At 48.1% G+C, this 18,543-nt stretch overlaps 1 protein-coding gene across 2 annotated transcripts in view; it reads right to left on the bottom strand.

Annotated features, from left to right (window-relative positions):
- Fig4 (FIG4 phosphoinositide 5-phosphatase) overlaps positions 1-18,543 on the bottom strand; it is a 117,998-nt gene that overhangs the window by 17,581 nt on the left and 81,874 nt on the right. For both annotated transcript variants that reach the window (XM_006982781.4, XM_076552409.1), the window contains exons 19-22: positions 17,875-17,958; positions 16,330-16,525; positions 15,021-15,103; positions 11,461-11,547 (exon numbers count right to left, since the gene is read on the bottom strand). In XM_006982781.4, the coding sequence (XP_006982843.1) occupies positions 11,461-11,547; positions 15,021-15,103; positions 16,330-16,525; positions 17,875-17,958 (450 nt within the window). The remainder of the gene's footprint in view (positions 1-11,460; positions 11,548-15,020; positions 15,104-16,329; positions 16,526-17,874; positions 17,959-18,543) is intronic.

Raw genomic sequence — 18,543 nt, 5'->3', positions numbered from 1 at the left:
GATCCCATCTCAAACAAACAAAAATACAAAATCCCAAAACAAACGAACCAAACAAAAAGCCTAATCTAGAACGGTGGCAGACCCTCACTTGCCCCAACCACGTTTCCTTGGTTTGTGTTCTTCAAGGCATTTACTCCAACAAGAAATTGTCTCATTTCAGAGGTTGCTGATTCATCCCGCATACCCTAGACCAGAAGGACCGAAGGACTCAGACAGTCTTGATCATTACTGTCTGCCCAGTGACAGCAGCACCCGACAGGCTGTAAGTGCTTAATACACATCTAGCAAAGAAATGAATCGCCCATGTTCTGCTTCAAGTTGTTAATAATCCCAGCTCTCACTTAGACTTGTGGTTGTGATCCTGATAATTACATATTTTTAGAAATTACTTTTATTTCAGATCCCTTTGCTCGACCTCAGAGCAAATGAAGAGGTGTTACCACAGTGCCACAACAATCCACCTGAGCACTCTGGGTAATGCAACAACATGACTCTCAAGGACGGAGACTCCCATTGCCATGGATAGAGCTAACTATTTCCAAGATTTTCTCTTCAGGAATCTCAACTCTTCCTCCTGATATGTTCCACTTACTGGTCCCCAAATCAACTTAAAACCCCTGCTTCCCTCACAGTGATTCAAGCATTACTTAAGGAGGAGATCACATGACTTCTAATCCCGGGCAGGGGAAAGGGCTGCAAAGTTCCAGTAGCCTGGCTCGGAGAAATAAAACGGCCCTGTGCACCTTATCTGAGAGCTACAGTGTGTGTGTCCTTCGGCTTTCAGAGAACAACCTCATTCCTCAGAGCTGTCCTCTCCGGGATGGCCGGTTCTCTTCCCCCACTCTTTCTGATCTTGAGCGAGCTGGAACATTCACAGCCAGCCAGGCTCATAAACATTCCTCCTGGAGCCTTATCATTTTCCAAACACATGTGCGGCTCTCTTTTTCACTGCTGAAGACGTTTTACATTTTAATGAGAGGAGAGAAGACTCACATGATGTAACGGCTCACTAACGAGCTTTGTGGCGGGGGCTCTTTGCTGAGGGCATCCAACAATTTAGTCCACGACTATCCTGCTAGTGAAAAGCCATTTTTGATGGTCTGCTCCTCTGGGCTTTGACTGGGTTCACAGTGCAGGAGGGTGGAGAGCTTCCGTGCTTAGACAGACAGCATTTTGGGAAGATCTGTGTCCTCCGCAGTGTCTTGCACAAGAGTAAGCCATCAGTGAGCATCACTGAATGAAGGGGTGAGTGAATAAAAGAAGGAACCAAGGAGCCAAGGATCACTGAGCTCATGTTCCAGCCCAAGCATCACTCCCCAGAGGGAGCCATGGCTCAGACAGGCAGGGATGCAGTTCAACCCTGACAGATGTGGGCCCAGATCCCGGGATCATGCTGCCTTTCTTAATGGACACTCAGGCAAATGGAGTGCCAGTTAACTGGCCAAGCATAAAGGGTAAGGGTGTGTGTATGTGTGTGTGTGTGTGTGTGTTTAACTCACTCTGGTGGCCTTAGTATATCCATGTACTCTAAATAACAGCTTCCTAGCCAATCACAGTACATCATGCAGTGATGGATTGGCATGTGACCCAACCCTGCCCATTGGAAACCTAGGAGAGGAAGTGGGCTGTGCAGGCTCTGGGACTCCTTGATCCTGATCAAAAGAAAGAAGCACCTGCCCCTCAGAGGCTGCAGGAGGCTGTGCCAGCACCCCAGCATCACACAAAGCCCCTAGATCCCCTCTGCAGGTGGCCCTGTCTCCAGCCTTTCAGGGAAGATAATAAGTGACATCCCTGTTAGAATCAGCGGAGTTAGGTGCTCTGCTAACTGGAGCTGAAAGCTCCCTAAACAGTCCAGGGAACTTCGGGAGAAACCCGAGGAACAGAACAGTTGCTTCCTTTGCTCCTTAAAAAAACTGTTGGTTTGTTTCCTTGTGTTTTATTAAGTGTAGAAAGGAAATGCACAGTTCTACAGTCAGCTGGAGTGTCTTTTTTTTTTTTTTTGAAGGAGGACCTTAACAGCCTTGCAGATAATTCTGGACATTTCAGAGATATTACAACAAAATCTGGCAAGTGCTTTAAAGGTTTGCAACATGGAACCAAAACTCTATGGACTGACAAACTTCATGTTCTCATCTAAAATCCACTGGTCTGTCTTGAACCTGGAACGTATTTTTTCACCTACATATGATTTTCTAACAGCCTGCAGTAATATCCACTGAGCTTTGACAATCCTCCAAATGGCAGGCAACAGGTTTTACTCAAGCAGTATTAACAACCACATACCTTAAAACTCACTTCTACCCTACAGGAAAATCTGTGCACACTGTGTGTGCTGCCACATGCACGCTTTCAAACACCTGCTTTCCACCTGAAAATTCGAACCCTGTTATTGGTAACAAAGACTGCTGACTGCTTTCCTTAAACAAAAGCCTCGCTTGTTCAGTTTGGTGACGGTATACCCGAATACCCACGCCTGGAGACCCACAGTTTGTCTGCCCGTCACTCCCAACGGTTCTGGGAAAGAAGTGGGGAGCGCTGCTCACAGCTTAGACCATCGCACAAGTCCTTTCCCTCAGGACAACCACACTGCTGAGAAGCAGCCAGGGTACTCTATGTAGACGCATTTCCCGTTGGTCACAAACAGTCCCCAGAGACACGTCCACAGGCGACTTAACAACTTTTACTAATCACCGAAGACTCACTTGAGCACGGTGCCGTCCCTTCCCATCCTTTTCATCCACCCTCTCGCTCCTGTCTCCTCCCCTGCTGTGAGTATCTAAGAGTGGAGGATGGACACTCACCACTGGGCTTCATGCCCCTGTCTTGATCTCAGCGGCAAGCCCACCAACGAGGCCTTGGAGCCCCTCAGAGCTGCACTTTTTGAAGACTGATGCTTTCTATTTCCTCCTTTTCTTCCTTTGATGACCAACTGCAGCATTTCCACAGACACGTGCCCCTCATTGTCTGTCTGTCCTGCAGTACCCTCTCCCTTCAAAGCACTTGTCATAGCACACAGGCTGTGTTCTACCCACTTGGCTGGAGTCTCAGGTTCATCACTCGAAACTTCCAGAACCCTGAGTAAATTCCCAACCCTCTCTAAGCTCGTTTTCCTAGAAAACTCAGGGGATTGAATCTGATAATCTCCAGACATCTTCTGGCTCTTAGAGACGCATGCAGGTATGCACACAGGCATGCATGCAGGCATGCATGCAGGCACACACTGCACCACATAGCCAAGAACATCCTGAAAACACCATCTTGGAGTCCCCCCAAGTCTGCTGTGTCATGAAGCTCTAGAAGTCACTATTGATAGGTCTGGACAGGAATCAGTACGTGAAGAATTTAGACGATAGAAACGATGAGAGTTCTCACGGGAAAGATCCAAGGTTCCTGAAGTAAGACAAAAATCAAACTAAAGGCTAAAGGAAACAAGAATGTGCTCACTAGACGACACCTTCAGCACTCACAGCATCAGAGGAACCCATCCTACCCAAGCTGCTCACAGTCAGGGAAGCACAGTCTCGGGGCCAATGGAAAGTGCAGCGAACGCAAGTCACCGGCCCGGGAAGCCTCCGGCCGGGAAACCTCCAGCCCGGAAGCCTCTGGCCTGGGAAGCCTCTGGCCTGGGAAGCCTCTGGCCTGGGAAGCCTCCGGCCTGGGAAGCCTCCGGCCTGGGAAGCCTCTGGCCTGGGAAGCCTCTGGCCTGGGAAGCCTCCGGCCGGGAAGCCTCCTCGGGTGAAATTCTATGTCTAGCTGTCTAAAGGACGCCGACATTAGAGGCTTTCCCTCTTTCCACTAGGCGGTTTCTGATGCTTCCAAGATCACTAGATCAGTTTTCTTAACTCTATTTTATTATAAAAAAAAAATAAATTCAGTTGAGCACACTAACTTTATTTGGCTAGATTACTTTCTATTTTCAAACTATACAATGTAGGAATAAGCAATTTAGCTATTTATCTTCTGGAATAAGCCTCAACATTTTATTTTCTAAGAACAATTCTGAAGTATGATGCTTTAAAAGCTTCAATTTGTTTTATTTTGACATTAAGTAATGGGTTTCTAACAATTATAAAACATAAAAGAAGATGGTTGAGAAAGTCATGAGACCCGACACCTAGACAAAGAACTACAGGCAACCAAGGAATTCTGAGAGAGGAAGAATTAGTCTTTTGCAGGGATGAACCCCCTAATTGGTTACCCAACACCAAGTGCTCAGCCCTGAAATCACACACACACAAGCAACACTAAACTGACTAAGCAGGTCATATTCATATAGTTATGCATACATATGTGATGGGGGAATGTCTTTGATTATGTGTTGCTCTGATTGGTTGATAAACAACGTCGTTTGGTCTATGGAAAGGCACCTTAGAGGCAGGTGGGAAATTCAAAGGGAGAGACAGGAAGAAGGCGAAAGAGCCAGCCGCCCATGGAGCAACGTGTAATAGGACACAGGTAAAGCCACGGAACATGTGGCGATACATAGATTAATAGTTATGGGCTAATTTAAGATACAAAAGCTAGCTAGCAAAAGGCTTGAGCGAGCCATGGCCATGCAGTAATAATTAATATAAGCCTCTGCGTGTTTACTTGGGTCTGAGTGGCTGTGGGACTGGCGGGTGAGAGAGATTTGTCCCATCTGTTGGCTGACACAGGAAAGCTTCAGCTATACACATGTATCATATATGTAACAATATTAATTCAAGAAAAAGAACCCATGAGTTTGCAGGGATAACATGGAAGGCATTGGAGGGAAGAGGGCAAAGGGGGTGACTACTGTAATTAAATTACAATTTAAAATGATATTTTCAAAAAAGAAAGTCAACCTGGTCTCAATTCTCTTTTCTTTACGGACAAAAACAGCATACCTTTCATTCAGACATTTGTGGGTTTAACTGGCATTCTCTACTCACACATACAGAACAGAAACTGTAAACTGGCTCAGGAGTCACAAGGGAACAGAAAACATCTCCACTCCATCCTACTGAGATCAAATTGTAACACATGCCTCTTAATCTAGAAGGTGAAAATGCTCCATGGATCTGGAAACAGGAAAATGGTAACTGGGAATGATGGTTCTAGTCTATGCAGACTGCTCACAGGACTTGAGGAACTGGTTACAATAAGAAAAGAATTCTGTCATTAAGAGCATCAACAATTTGGTAGCAATGGGAAATAAAAAATTAGAAAGTTTGTGGCCCATTTTACCCCATCCCACTAATGGAATGTATGAGTTAACTAGTAACTTTAACAATTTATCCACTGAGAACAATCACGAGACACCGGCTAAGTCTAAAACGGAGGATAAACCACAGTAACATTAAAGCTGATGAACAGGGTTCACCGTCTACCATACATACAGTTTGTTTATCTTGGCATTTCTCCCTCACCCGTGATTGTATATAATATCCCCAAAGGGGTAAAACTACTCATGGCCAGGCACTACCCAGACTGTAACTAACACTTACTACATCAGGTACCATGCTGGGTCTGGGGTTACACACTGGACGAACTTGCTCTCAGACAACTAACTTAGTCTTTCCTACTTGCTCCAGAACCAGCCTGCCACATGTAGTGTCAATTTACTGACTTTCTGTCCTTATAAAAATGGGACAATAGCTAGAAGCATAGCTTTAACTATGAAAACTGGTTTCTGGTGTTACTCCACAGGCTTCCTTATGAGAGCATAAGGAAAAGGAGTAATAACATTCAAATATTAAACATGGGAAATTACATAAGAAGAGACTCGCTGGTGAATTTTAAATATAATTAGGACTTAGTGGGGTTTGTGTTTTTTTAAAAAGGCATGCATAAAGCTCCCAGGAATGCTGACTCACACTTAGGACAGCACAGCCATGTGTACATGTAAAATGAACGCATGTTATTGTCTTCAGCCCACATTTTCTCTTAACTGGAAAGACTTTACCTTCGAGCTGGAAGAAACCAAGGCCACAAGCACATCATACCTGGACACTTGTCTATTTGAACAAAGGGAAGGGGTATCAGGAAGACACAGTGACAAAGTCACCCCATCTGCCCCAAATCATTCCACACACCCACCACATACAAAACAACAGTTATCCATCTGTTGTAGAATATTATGTGAAGGTGTGTTACTTCTGTTTATGCTGCATTTGTTTAACTCTGTGAAGCTGTGTTACTGTGCCTGTCTAAAATACCTGATGGTCTAATAAAGAACTGAATGACCAGTAGTGAGGCAGGAGAAAGGATAGGCGGGGCTGGCAGGCAGAGAAAATTAAGAGAAGGAGTAATCTGGAAAGAGGGTTAAAAGGAGAAGTTACCAGAGAAGGAGGACTCCAGGGGCCAGCCACCTAGCTACACAGCCGGCAATGGAATAAGAAAGAAAAGTATACAGGAATAGAGAAAGATAAAAGCCAAGAGGCAAAAGACAGACAGGAATAATTTAAGAAAAGGTGGCAAGAAACAAGCCAAGCTAAGGCCGAGCATTAATAACTAAGAATAAGCCCCCATGTGTGATTAATTTGGGAGCTGGGTGGCGGGCCCCCAAAAGAGCAAAAACAACAACATTCACCCAACTAAGAAAAGAACAAAAGGCTAAACCATCTCAGATGTGGTTCTTATATACAAAGCTAAAACCCCACAGGAATACCCCTTATGTGGCCTTTTCAGATATCTAAATCTGCTCTCCCAGTGCACAGGTAAAAGACAGTGTTTTATAGGTCCCAATACACCTAAAATCATAATAAGTTCTTTATCAGTAACAGCAAGATTTTTTTTTCACTTTAATGTGATCACAGACCCCTAGGGAAAAAAGAAAAAACATCTATTTACCCTAGGTCTTTTAAGAGAAAAGCAAGAAACAGTTTTTAAATTCAAGTATAGAAAAATCTCCTGAATTCCCGAGTCCCTTTAAGGCTTTTTTGAGCAAGCATGTCCTTTGGATGTCTGTGACTTGTGGAAGCTCACCAACTTAGGCCCAGATTTGCACCTGCCGTCTCCTGGCAACACACGGCTGTATCTAGTCAACTGTGCCATGAAACTGCAGGTCCCCTGAGCTACACGGGACGGCAGACACCTGTGATCCCAGCCTCTGGGAGGCTGACGCAGGAAGCTCACAAGTTGGTGTCTAGCCTGGGGTACAAGACTGAGACTCATAACAGCAGACTCTTGTCCTCTTGCATACTCTAGAGCCATTTAGGCCCTACCCTTGGTACCGGGGACAAAACCTAGTGCCCAGTGCATTCTGGGAAGTGTTGCACCTCAACTGGAAGCATCAGTATTTCACTTTGTTTTGAGATAGGGTCTCACCAAGTTACATGGGCTGCCCTGATCTCACTGTAGCTCAGGCCAGTCCTGGTCTCACTGTAGTGCAGGCTGGCCCTGATCTCACTGTAGTGCAGGCTGGCCCTGGTCTCACTGTAGCTCAGGCTGGCCCTGACCTCACTGTAGCTCAGGCTGGCACTGATCTCACTGTAGCTCAGGCTGGCCCTGGTCTCACTGTAGCTCAGGCTGGCCCTGGTCTCACTGTAGCTCAGGCTGGCCTTGAGCTTGTAATTCTCTTGCTGCAGCCTCCCTAGCAGCCAGGATCACTGGCCTGTGCCACCAGACCCTGCCCCTCTTCTCTACGTCACATGCCATACCCCGCTGCACTGCTCTCCTTGTCCCGATGCATCCACTAGGTCTGCTATTTATCCCGGATTCCATCCACTCTCCACGCCGTCTCCAGAGTGACCTTTCTAAAATGCAAATGTCAGCAAGCACACCACTCTCTTGATTACACTCCAGCTTTGAAACGAAAGGTCACGGTGCCTCACCCGGTCTCTTCCAATCTTGTCCCCACAGGTGTGTCTCCTGGCCCCTCGCTACCTTCTTGCATTCGATGCACAGAATCCCTTCTGGGTTCTCCTATGGTCCAGATGTGGCTTGAACCCGACCCCCCCACCCCCCCCACCACCACACACACACACCACACACACAGTGGCTCACATGCTGGAGCCTGATTCCCTGGCGTGGTGATGCCCTGGACTCTCAATGTGGCGGTGAGGCGGTGGACTCTCTGGGGCGGGGCCCAGTGGAGGAGAGATGGGATGAATGATTTCTTAGAGAGTTTTAACACGAAGGTCTGGTCTCTTGGTTCCTGTGTCACCATGTAAACTCTCTCACTTCCTGTCACTGTGGCGTCTGCCGTGAGCCCCTCCCCAGAACCAGACAGATGCTGATGCCACGTTCCTCAGTCTCCAGAACTGTGAGCTAATAACACACTTTTCCTAAAGTCTGCTGCCTCGGACATTTGGTTACACCAACGCCACGGCGACTAAGACAGGCTTCTAAAAACAGTGTCAGGCGAGAGGTCAAGACCACACATCTCCGCTAAGGACCACTGGAGACCTCCTATGAACCTGTGAAGGATGTATTTATGGTATATCCTAGTCCTCAAACAAGAGAGCCAATACACAAAATTTTAAAGTATTGGGCATTTTACAAACATTAAAGTTAGTAACAGGAGTGGCAACAGTTAGACCTCTGAGGCATTAACAAATTCATCTTGTTTAAATAAATTCATCCAGCCTCCCAAACAGCAGTGGGCGCTGTTGCAGGCAATGGTCACATGAAGACTCACTACGCTCCTCTGTGGTCTCACTTCTGGGCGTTACCATTTTGACTATCGTTTCCTGCTCGTCTCTGCCTCCCACCAGTCAGCTCCTGGGACCTAACAGGAATGCATTTCCCAAAGCTTCCAATTACTATGTCTGGGAATCCGCCACAGTTTATTTTGTATGTAAATGCGGAAACAGAGGTAATTTTTTTTTTTAAATTCATGTAGTCCAACATGTGTGAAGCACCTGGAATGTTGAGGATTGCTGTGAGTTCGAGACTATTTTAGCCTATATTGACCTCTAAGAAAGCTCATGCTATAGAGTAAGATTGTCTCAAAAAGGGACACCTACACACACACTCAGTAAAATGTAATAACTTTTCAATGTACTCCCAAGCTATTCACCTATTTTTAATATTTTAATTTGTTCTTTGTGAAGTTCATACATGCATATGATGTATTTTGATTATATTTTCCCCCATTATCCCCTACCAACTCTTCCTGGATCATCCCCTGCCCATGTTCCTCTGCCAATTTCATATTCATTCTCTCTCTCAGTTTTTATTAGTGGAAATACAGTTAACATTTGCAACTGTAATTTCTCTCCTGTTTAGAAAATGAAAGCTGGTAGGCCTCAGAACTTGAGGAAAAACTGGGGGACGATGAAGCACCTGGGGATGAGCAGACACAGAGGCACGTGACCGTGAGACAAGCTTGTCGTTGTTTTCAACGCACTGACACCTGAGCTGCAGAAGAGGAGGCTTCCAGGGCCTCACAGAAGCCGTTCCTGCTGGTTTGGGCATAGCTCTGCAGATCTAAAAACGAGGGAGGCGCTGACATTTTAAGAACCTGGTTACAGAGTTCCAGTTTAAAGGGCACACACACCCCCTCTGCGAGAACACGAGTGGCAGTTGCCATGACAGCGTAAGGCAGCACCTACCACGCCTTTGTTACCCTGCCGAAGATGCGGCACACAAACATACTCGTGGTCGACTCTTGACTAATCAAGTGGGAAAGGTTACAAGACATTTCTAGAGCCACGTGGGTTTCGCCTGTGCCTGGCCTCGGGTGAGAAAATCTGGTATGTTAGTTAGTAATAACTAGGTAGGTGCAAAGTAAGACCAGCAACATATCTGAGACTGAAAACCAAGGGAAATGCGCTGATCTCTTCCCTTCGTCATCATCGTCTGAGAAGCTGCATCTTACTGTTTTCATGGAATGGTCGACTGGGACCACACAACTGAGCTATCCACGTCCCCTGTTCCACTAACGTCCTGACATCCTTTCGTGCTTTGTCTCGTCCATTCAACTCAGACTTCCATGTTAAGTAGCTGTAGTGAGGAAAAGTGGTTTCTAGTTGAGTTTATCAACTTCTCTTGCCTCAAAAGTAAGAAGAAGAAAGGATGCTGACGGGAGGAAGAAGGGAGACTCGGCGCCTCCAGGGCTGTGACGGCGGCACTGTCGCAGGCCCTTCCTCTCTCGTTAGCCACCCACGCCCTGCACGGAAACCAAGCACTCAGTACCCTTCCTCTCTCATTGGCCACCCACACCCTACATGGAAACCAAGCACTCAGTACCCTTCCTCTCTCGTTAGCCACCCACGCCCTGCAGGGAAACCAAGCACTCAGTACCCTGCCTCTCTCGTTAGCCACCCACGCCCTGCAGGGAAACCAAGCATTCAGCACCTACCAAACAAGCCACACGGTGACAGAACTGATCACTTGGGTTTAAGACCGGGAAATGAACATCTCCTAAATGTCAACAGTGCCAGACACTGGCCTAGACACCGCCCACACGACCCCACTGGAATCCTCCGGTGGCCCACCTTAGAGAAGGAACTCAACAGAGTGTGTCTTATCTGGGAACCTCTCCCGCTCACAACCCCACGCTTTGTCCTGATAACGATGATGACATACGGATGATGACCACGACGGCACCTTCCGGTGCGCTTGCCCCAGACACTGTGTGAGGGGTGCTGGCTCCCTCCCGGCCACCCTCCTTGGCAGTGGGCGCTCTGCCTTCGCAGATGAGGTACCTGAGTCACGTGGTGGTTTAGATGTATGTTCAAGGTGACAACCCAGCAGGCGGTGTGACTTGAACACCGTTCTGTCTACTAAATTTACTAAATTCCTGCTTATCATCCACCAAGTTATTAGCAATGATAGGGTCACGTAGCGAGAGGAGCCTAACCCACCCATGCTCTGGCGCGGTGGTTCAACCTGTGGGCTGCCAACCCCTTTGGAGGCTGCATATCAGATATTTACATGACAGCTCAGAATGGCAGCAGAATCACAGTTAGGAGCAGCAATGAAATGGTTTTACGGTTGGGGTCACCACAGCATAAGGAACTGTATTAAAGGGCTGCAGCATTAGGAAGTTGAGAACTCCTGCTCTGGAGGGTCCTGTGGTAGACCCGAGGTCTCCCAGGTCAGGGTAGAGGTCATGGAGGGAAGCCAAGGGGTGTAGTTTAAGGCTGCTTCGTCCTTTCTGCCACCCCACAACTGTCCCCAAGACAGTTTGCAGTAAAGAAAGCAGCAGGAAGAATGCTTAAGTGTGTCAAATTATACCAAGCTGGTGACAAGACTGGGTATTTTCCCTAACGAGTCACCAGACACACGGGTGCAGAGATTTGCTAAAGATTTAACAGGAGGTCAGTGGGTAAAGGCGCTCGCCACCAAGGCTGATGACCTGAATTCAATCTCTGGGACCCGTATGGAGGAAGGAGGGAGCTGACTCCTCCAAGTTGTCCTCTGACCTCCACAACATGTGTGTTGTGGTGCATACAGGCATACACACAAGTACACACACACACACACACACCCCACCCCACATAATAAACCAACGACACTTTAAACGTTTTCCAGGTTGGAGGTAGTACTTACAGTTTTATAACTCCGTCAGAGCACCTGGAACATGGCTGTTGGCTGCTCCTGTCCTGTTTATGTTGACTCTGGCCCAGCTGAACAAACCTACAGATTACAACAGAGGAGTGTAAGCCAAAGAAGGGAGCCCCTGCCCTGACTCCAGGGGCACCCCAATCAGAGCGCACTTCCACAGCCATGGCGACACAGGGGTGCCTTTCCATTACCAAAGTGTGAAACTATACAGCAAGGAATGCAGGAGCCCGGGGGCGGGATGCTTGTCCTGAAAGGCTGGAGACCCACCCTGAGGCAGGGGACCTGCTGAGTCCAGAGCATTGCCTCAGGTTCCTCAGGCCCTGAGGCTCCTCTCTTCCCTCACTCCCAAGTCTACCCCAGCTACTCCTAGGAAAAACCCTGTCAGTCAATAGAGGCAGGCGGATGGGCCGCCAGCGCCACGTCACCCGCCCCAGGAAGGCTGAGTGGCATTCACACAGGCACTAACTCACACTCCTGCAGCCCGTTCCACACATGTCCCCCTCCCCTCAGAGATTCGGGGTGGTCTGTTCTCCTGCTCCCATGGGAGGTGACAGGGCAGGATCGAGGAGCTTGTTTCCTCTCTGTTTTTCTACCATCTGAAGTATTTTCCTTTGATGACTATGGATAATCTTATCATTTATTTTTCATAAGCTATTTTGAAGGTCGAGTGCTGAGGAACAACAATTCCGGGATTCTCACAGGGCTGCGGACAAGTTCCCCAGAGCTCGCTCTTATCTGACAGCAAGGGGCAGAGGAGAGAACAGTGTGCAATGTTAGCTACACACATTTACAATTAAATTCTCAGATAAAATACACAGTCACCATCACAACAAAAATAAACCATTATGGAACCGGAGAGAAGGCTCGGTGGTTAGGAACACTGGGTTTTTCCAAAGACCTGGGTTTGGTTCTCAGAACCCACATGGCAGCCCACAACTGCCTATGACTTGAGTTCAGGGGGTCCCAATGCCCTCCTCTGGCCTCCTTGGACACCAGGATAGCATGTGGTACACACACATACATGCAGTCGAAGTTCCCGTATACATAAAGGTAAAATTATTTAATAAAGAAAGAAACACCATTGTGGCCCATGTATGAGGAGGCTTCATGGGATAGGAAGGCGGGGAAAGGAAAGAGAGCAGGACTCGGTGCTCAGAATTACCACAGACTGAGTGATTCTGATGGCCACAGCTCAATGCAAGAACAGGAGGGAAGAGAGGAGGCAGGAGGCCAGGCCAAGGCAAGCTGCACCCCCATTCCAGTGCTCTGCGGCCCTGAGTCAGCTGTGCCCCATTCCAGTGCTCTGTGGCCCTGAGTCAGCTGTCCCCCATTCCAGAGCTCTGTGAACCTGAGTCAGCTGCACCCCCATCCCAGTGCTCTGCAGCCCTGAGTCAGCTGCACCCCCATTCCAGTGCTCTGCAGCCCTGAGTCAGCTGCACCCCCATCCCAGTGCTCTGCAGCCCTGAGTCAGCTGCACCCCCATTCCAGTGCTCTGTGCCCCCATTCCAGTGCTCTGTGCCCCCCATTCCAGTGCTCTGTGGCCCCCGAGTCAGCTGTCCCCCATTCCAGTGCTCTGTGCCCACCCCATTCCAGTGCTCTGTGGCCCCCAAGTCAGCTGACTGGCAAGCCAGTTCAGGACACCATCACAGTGTGCGCAAACCCCAGTGCGCACCAGTTTATGGGTGCAGACCTGGAAGGAAGGCCAGCTGACAGTTGAGGACAGAACTACATGGGCTCAGTCCTGGCTCTCTGGACCCAAGGAGGCACCATGATAGCTCCAGTGCCAGCCGGAACAAGAGTGGAGCCATGCAGTCCCTGGACACGTCTTGGTGGCCCCTGGCATAGCTACCCAGTACAAACTTCTGTGGTTTGGATGAAATGTCCTCTGCCACAGGCCCATGCATGAAAAGTTTGTTCCCAGAGCAGGGCCACCTGTAGGGAGGCAGGCGGTGGGAATCTAAGGCATGGAGCTAGTCAGAGGCTTTACATCACTGGAGTATACGTCACGTGGAGCTGGGACCCTTGTTTCCCTGGTCTTTTTTGTGTCCCAGCCACGAGACGAACAATTCTGCTTCGGTATGTTCTCCACACCATGATGTTTGGCTTTGCCACCAGCCCAGAAGCAACAGGGTCAACTGACCACGGACTGACATCTCACTCCCGAAAGGGGACAAAATGAAGTAGACCTTAGAGTCTGAGCCAGTAAAGGCTGCAGGGGAAGTCATGTCTGAGGCAAAACCAAACCAAAACACACATAAAAAAAAAAAATCCCAAAACCCAAAAACCCAAAAACCAACCCCCTTTTCTTTTTGTTTCAACTGAGCCAACATTCCAGTCCTCGCCATGCAGACTCACACACTGCAAGAGGCCACAGCGCTCGGTCACCGCGCCCACCAGCCACCCTTCCAGGCCAGGCTGCTTAAGGGCGCACTGCAACATTTAGCCATGGGGCTCCACAGAGCGGGCAGGCGACAGCGCTTATGCGCCCAGGGGTGAGCAGGGGTGGCTGCGTTCTAAATGTCTGACTTGGCCCTTGGTCAGTCAGTGATACAGGTTTATAAAAGTGCCCGGGTACATAAATGAATTATGTGGGGGTTTGTTCTCATGGAACACACAAGTTATATTAGGTTCAGGAGATGCTCATGGTGGTCCTGCCAGGTTCTTGTCATTTAAAGGGTAAAGGATCCCCTAGAAGACCTGAGAACTCTATTTCCCCATACACACCTAATTTGGCACCATGTCAGGAAATGCCTTTTGGTGATTCCCTCCTTCCAGTGAAATCTGGCTTAACCACACACCCTGAGCTGGCACACTTCCTCAGTCACTTCTCCCCATTAGCCACCCCAGGTGTAAAGTGGATGCAAAGTCTTTAACCATCAAGATCCAGGATTCAGTTTCCGAGAAGGCACCTGATCACGAGAGCTGGGAAACGTAGCTGTGTATTCCTATCCAGCTTCAGCTGGACATGGGCAGTACTGAAGCGGAAATGTCCTGTAACCTCTCCCACTGGGGGCACACTCAAGCACTAGGTTCTCCAGGCCCAGTACAAACCAGTGTTTCCGGTCTGCATCCGGGGCAGAATCTATCTCCTATGTCAATGTTTTCACCTTTGTGTTGGCTCATTTTCTCAACTTGACACACGCCACAGTCATCTGGGAAGAGGAAACTTCAGCTGAGGAACTGCCTCCATCAGACTGGTCTGGGGGCAGTCTGAGGGGCATTTTCTTGATTGCTGACGGAAGCGGAGGGCCCAGCCTTCTGCAAATGCCGCTATTTCTGGGCAGGCGAACCTGAGCCGTGTCATAAGGCAGCTGAGCAAGTGCCTAAGCGGCGCTCCTCCACGGTCTCTGCTTCAGTTCCTGCCTCTAAGTTCCTGCCTGAGTTCCTGCCCTGACTTCCCTCAAAGACGGACTCGGACGTGCAAGCCAAACAAGTCTTCTCCATCTCATGTTAGTTTTGCTCAGTATTCATCACAGCAGCAGAATACATCATATAGCCCCCGCATTTCATCATTCTTCTTTCCTTTCTGGGTGAACGTCTCTCACCTGGCATAAATGGAGAGGTCTTCCTCGGACAGGGTTTCAGAGAGGTTAATTCCATAGACTTCTTTCATGGGCTGCACCACATTCTAGAGTTTTAAGAGCAGGAATCGGTTAGAGTCATCAGCTATTCTCCAGAGAGCTCCAGAGATGAAGGAAACAAGTCTAAGGATTTTACTACAAAAGCAACAATACATTTTTTCACATTGCTCACTCAACTTCAGATCATGGCTTTCAGAAAATCTCCTTGTTGGAAACAGTGGCTCACACCTACAATCCTGGCACTTGGGAAGCTGGGGCAGGAGGATTGCGGTGACTTTGAGGCCAGCGTGGGTTACATAGAGAGTTCTAATACAGCATGGTAAAGAGTGAGGCCCTGCCCCAAAACAAAAGAAAACCACATCAACAAAGACCCAAACACACACGAAACTATGGCTTCTGTTTCTTACTAAAATGACTTAGTTTAAGGTTTAAAAAAATATGCTAAATAAACATGGCTGCTGTATCTACTGCAGGAGTTGGCAATTTCTTTTTTATTTTTCCTATCCAAGGACAGACAGTAAACAGTCTAGACTTGTGGGGATATATGGCCCCTGTTGCTACTACCCAACTTTAGCGTATGTGAGCCACCATATGCAATGTAAGTGAGTAGACACAGCAGGTTTCCAATATAACTGTTTTCACAAACAGGCAGTGGGATGGATGAGGCCGATGTCAGTTCATTAACTCTCAACTAACAGTTTGAGTTCTTACCGCATTGTGACTTTGGCTATTTCTAGAAAGCAGTTTTCCCCCAAGCTAGATTATTAGGTCCTCTGTGGCTCTGCCCACTGGTTTTCCTTACTATATTAGTAAATTAAATTGGGCAGGACTCATGTCCCCCAGGGCCATTCAAAGCCGGTCCAAACCCTGCATGCCAAGTGTCCGGCGGGGGAATAAACAGACAGGTCCAAACCCTGCATGCCAAGTGTCCGGCGGGGGAATAAACAGACAGGTCCAAACCCTGCATGCCACGTGTCCGGCGGGGGAATAAACAGACGCCAAGTGGATGTGATGCTCAAAGACAGACAAGAAGCTCTGAAAACTCCTGAGGAGGTAAGAAGTTCACCATGACAAAGAGGAGCAAAGCCCAGAGATTTCCAAGGTCAAAGCAGAAGGCAGCCGTCCTAAGGCTGTGCCTGGAGCACCGGATTAGAAAAGCGTGAGTGGGGGAATGTGACATTTCCCTGCTCTCGGCCTTTTAAGTGAAAGCAGCATTTTAAAGATCACTTTCCGGAGCCTCGGGCTGGCTCGCACGTGCATCCTGCCCCCGCACCTCCGTCACTTTGGCACTGTCCCCGGGGTCGGTCATCTTCACGGGAGTGGAGCGCTGAGACACGGAGCCCTCATCTTCCCGGTCGGTGCCGGAGTCATCCTCCGAGCTGCTGGACACGGCCTCCTCGCTGGGGGGTGGCGGGGCGCTGGCCGCCGTTTTCCGCTGCAGGACGGCTTCCTCTCGGTTGCTTTTGTTTCTTTAAAAAAGACAGGCGTGAGTGTGACGCCTCTTCAGGCTGCACCCTTAACCTTCACTGTGGATGCCCACGCCCACGCCCGAGTGAAACCCAAGAGCGTGTGAGACACTAGTGTCTGGATTCAAGTCGTGCTGAAGTGAAAAGGCTAATACTTATCTTACACACATTGGAACCGCTGTAATTAAAAAGTAAGCCAAACGCACTCGAGGAGGGCAGAGGCCTCTCACCGCTTGGCTCCTCCTTCTGGTAACTGAAATTGGGGTTTTTACATTTCTAACTCAGTAAGAACCGTGCTGGGGACCGTGCTGACTTATAGAGCAGGATTTCACTGACTGAGTCATCTCCCACACCCCGCCACACTACTGCTAAAATATTTCAATATATGTTGCTAAAAACACAGTCATACTTGGAAACATCTCAGGAAAGAAAAAAAGCAATGTCTCACCAGAGTTAGATACTGTAAAAAAACAATTCCATTCTGACCTTCTCCAACTGAAACTCAGAGCTGACAGTATTCTGTGCCACCCCCACCCCCCACCCCGTCCAGGTGGCAACACCCTGGGTGAAAAATCCTCAACAAGCCCCTCTTTTAAACTTCTCTTAACATCTGGTCAGGGCTGAATGTGAAGCTCCCGTGAGGTCAGGAATTTAAGGCCCAGAAATGTTGCAATCAGAAAATGGTATACGACCCATGTGTAAATTATACATAGCTAAAATCCAATTGCACACCCATCCTAAATACAGCTGGGATACGGTATCTACAGGCTTGCCGTGACCTCTGGTGCAAGTTGAGGAGCAATGTTACATTGTAACTAGGCAGGTCAACTAAGGTGTCTCAGGCCGGAACACTACACACTTCTCCAGTCTCCCAGTGGGAAGATGTAAACATGGCGTGTTCCTGTCATGTTGTTATAGTAATTTCTTTCTGTAAATAACGTTTTTTAGCCACACACAGGAAACTTATCAAGTTCTCAGTTAGAGCACACTTGAGTTTACATTTAGATGCCAACAAAAATCAATCCACTAAGTAGCGATTTTAATTGAGTGTTCTATGTTGAGAAACAAAAGCCTGGTTATTGATAGAACATCCGTCCCCATCCTTACACCATATGTTATGCTCCCAATTTAAAGTGATAAAATATACCGTGCTGCTGAGATTACCATAGATTCTATTTCCACAGTGGACGGTTTAACGACCCCAGTGTGCTGCTGCATGGGCTGCTGGTACACATGCAACAATCAGACTCGGAACTATGTGAGTTGACTTTATTAGTTCTGATGGAAATACTACTGCAAGCGCTGCTATTTTACATGAATCTTTACATTTTCATTCTATATGCAAATCTTACCCTAGTACAGATTTTCCGGTTTCATCTGGTTTCCGCACAGTAAATGGACTTGGATCGATGCCAACAGTCTTAGGCATAAAATCACTAGAAAAAGATGAAAAGGGGTAAAATACTCTATAAATCACCATCTGTGCAGATGATGCTGGCGTCCACCTCAGTTCTTACTCTCTGTTTTCTGCTACCTTGCCTCTGGATCAATACATATTCTAACACAAGCACTCACGAGCGCTTCAGCTGACAGGGCTGCAGAAGGCCCGTGAACCGAGAGCTCTGAGCACTGTCCATGGGACCGTGGTGACTGCTCTCGTAGCTGCAAGAGCCCAGGAGTTTTGAATGCAACGTTGTGTTTGTTGGAAAGTGGTGGCATCCAAGGCACGATGAGGATGCATCCCACCTGGTTAAATATCACAACTAGTCCTCTGGTAAATAAACCAGTGGCCAAACACTAAGCCATTCAGGTCTATGTACCATAGTTCTAAGCTAGACCACTGAAGGAGGCAGACGAAGTGATCAAAGCATGGTGGTGTGAATTAGGAGAGCAATATCCACCTCATTAAGTGAGGGCTAATTCACAACACTACTGCTGGAATCTGGGGGTCTGAATGAAAATGGTCCCCACAGACTCAGGGAGTGGCACTATTGGGGGTGTGGCCTTATTGATGGAAGTGT

Source organism: Peromyscus maniculatus, chromosome 16, assembly GCF_049852395.1.
Source record: "Peromyscus maniculatus bairdii isolate BWxNUB_F1_BW_parent chromosome 16, HU_Pman_BW_mat_3.1, whole genome shotgun sequence".
NCBI lineage: Eukaryota > Metazoa > Chordata > Mammalia > Rodentia > Cricetidae > Peromyscus > Peromyscus maniculatus.
This window is presented reverse-complemented; position numbering and strand designations above follow the sequence as displayed.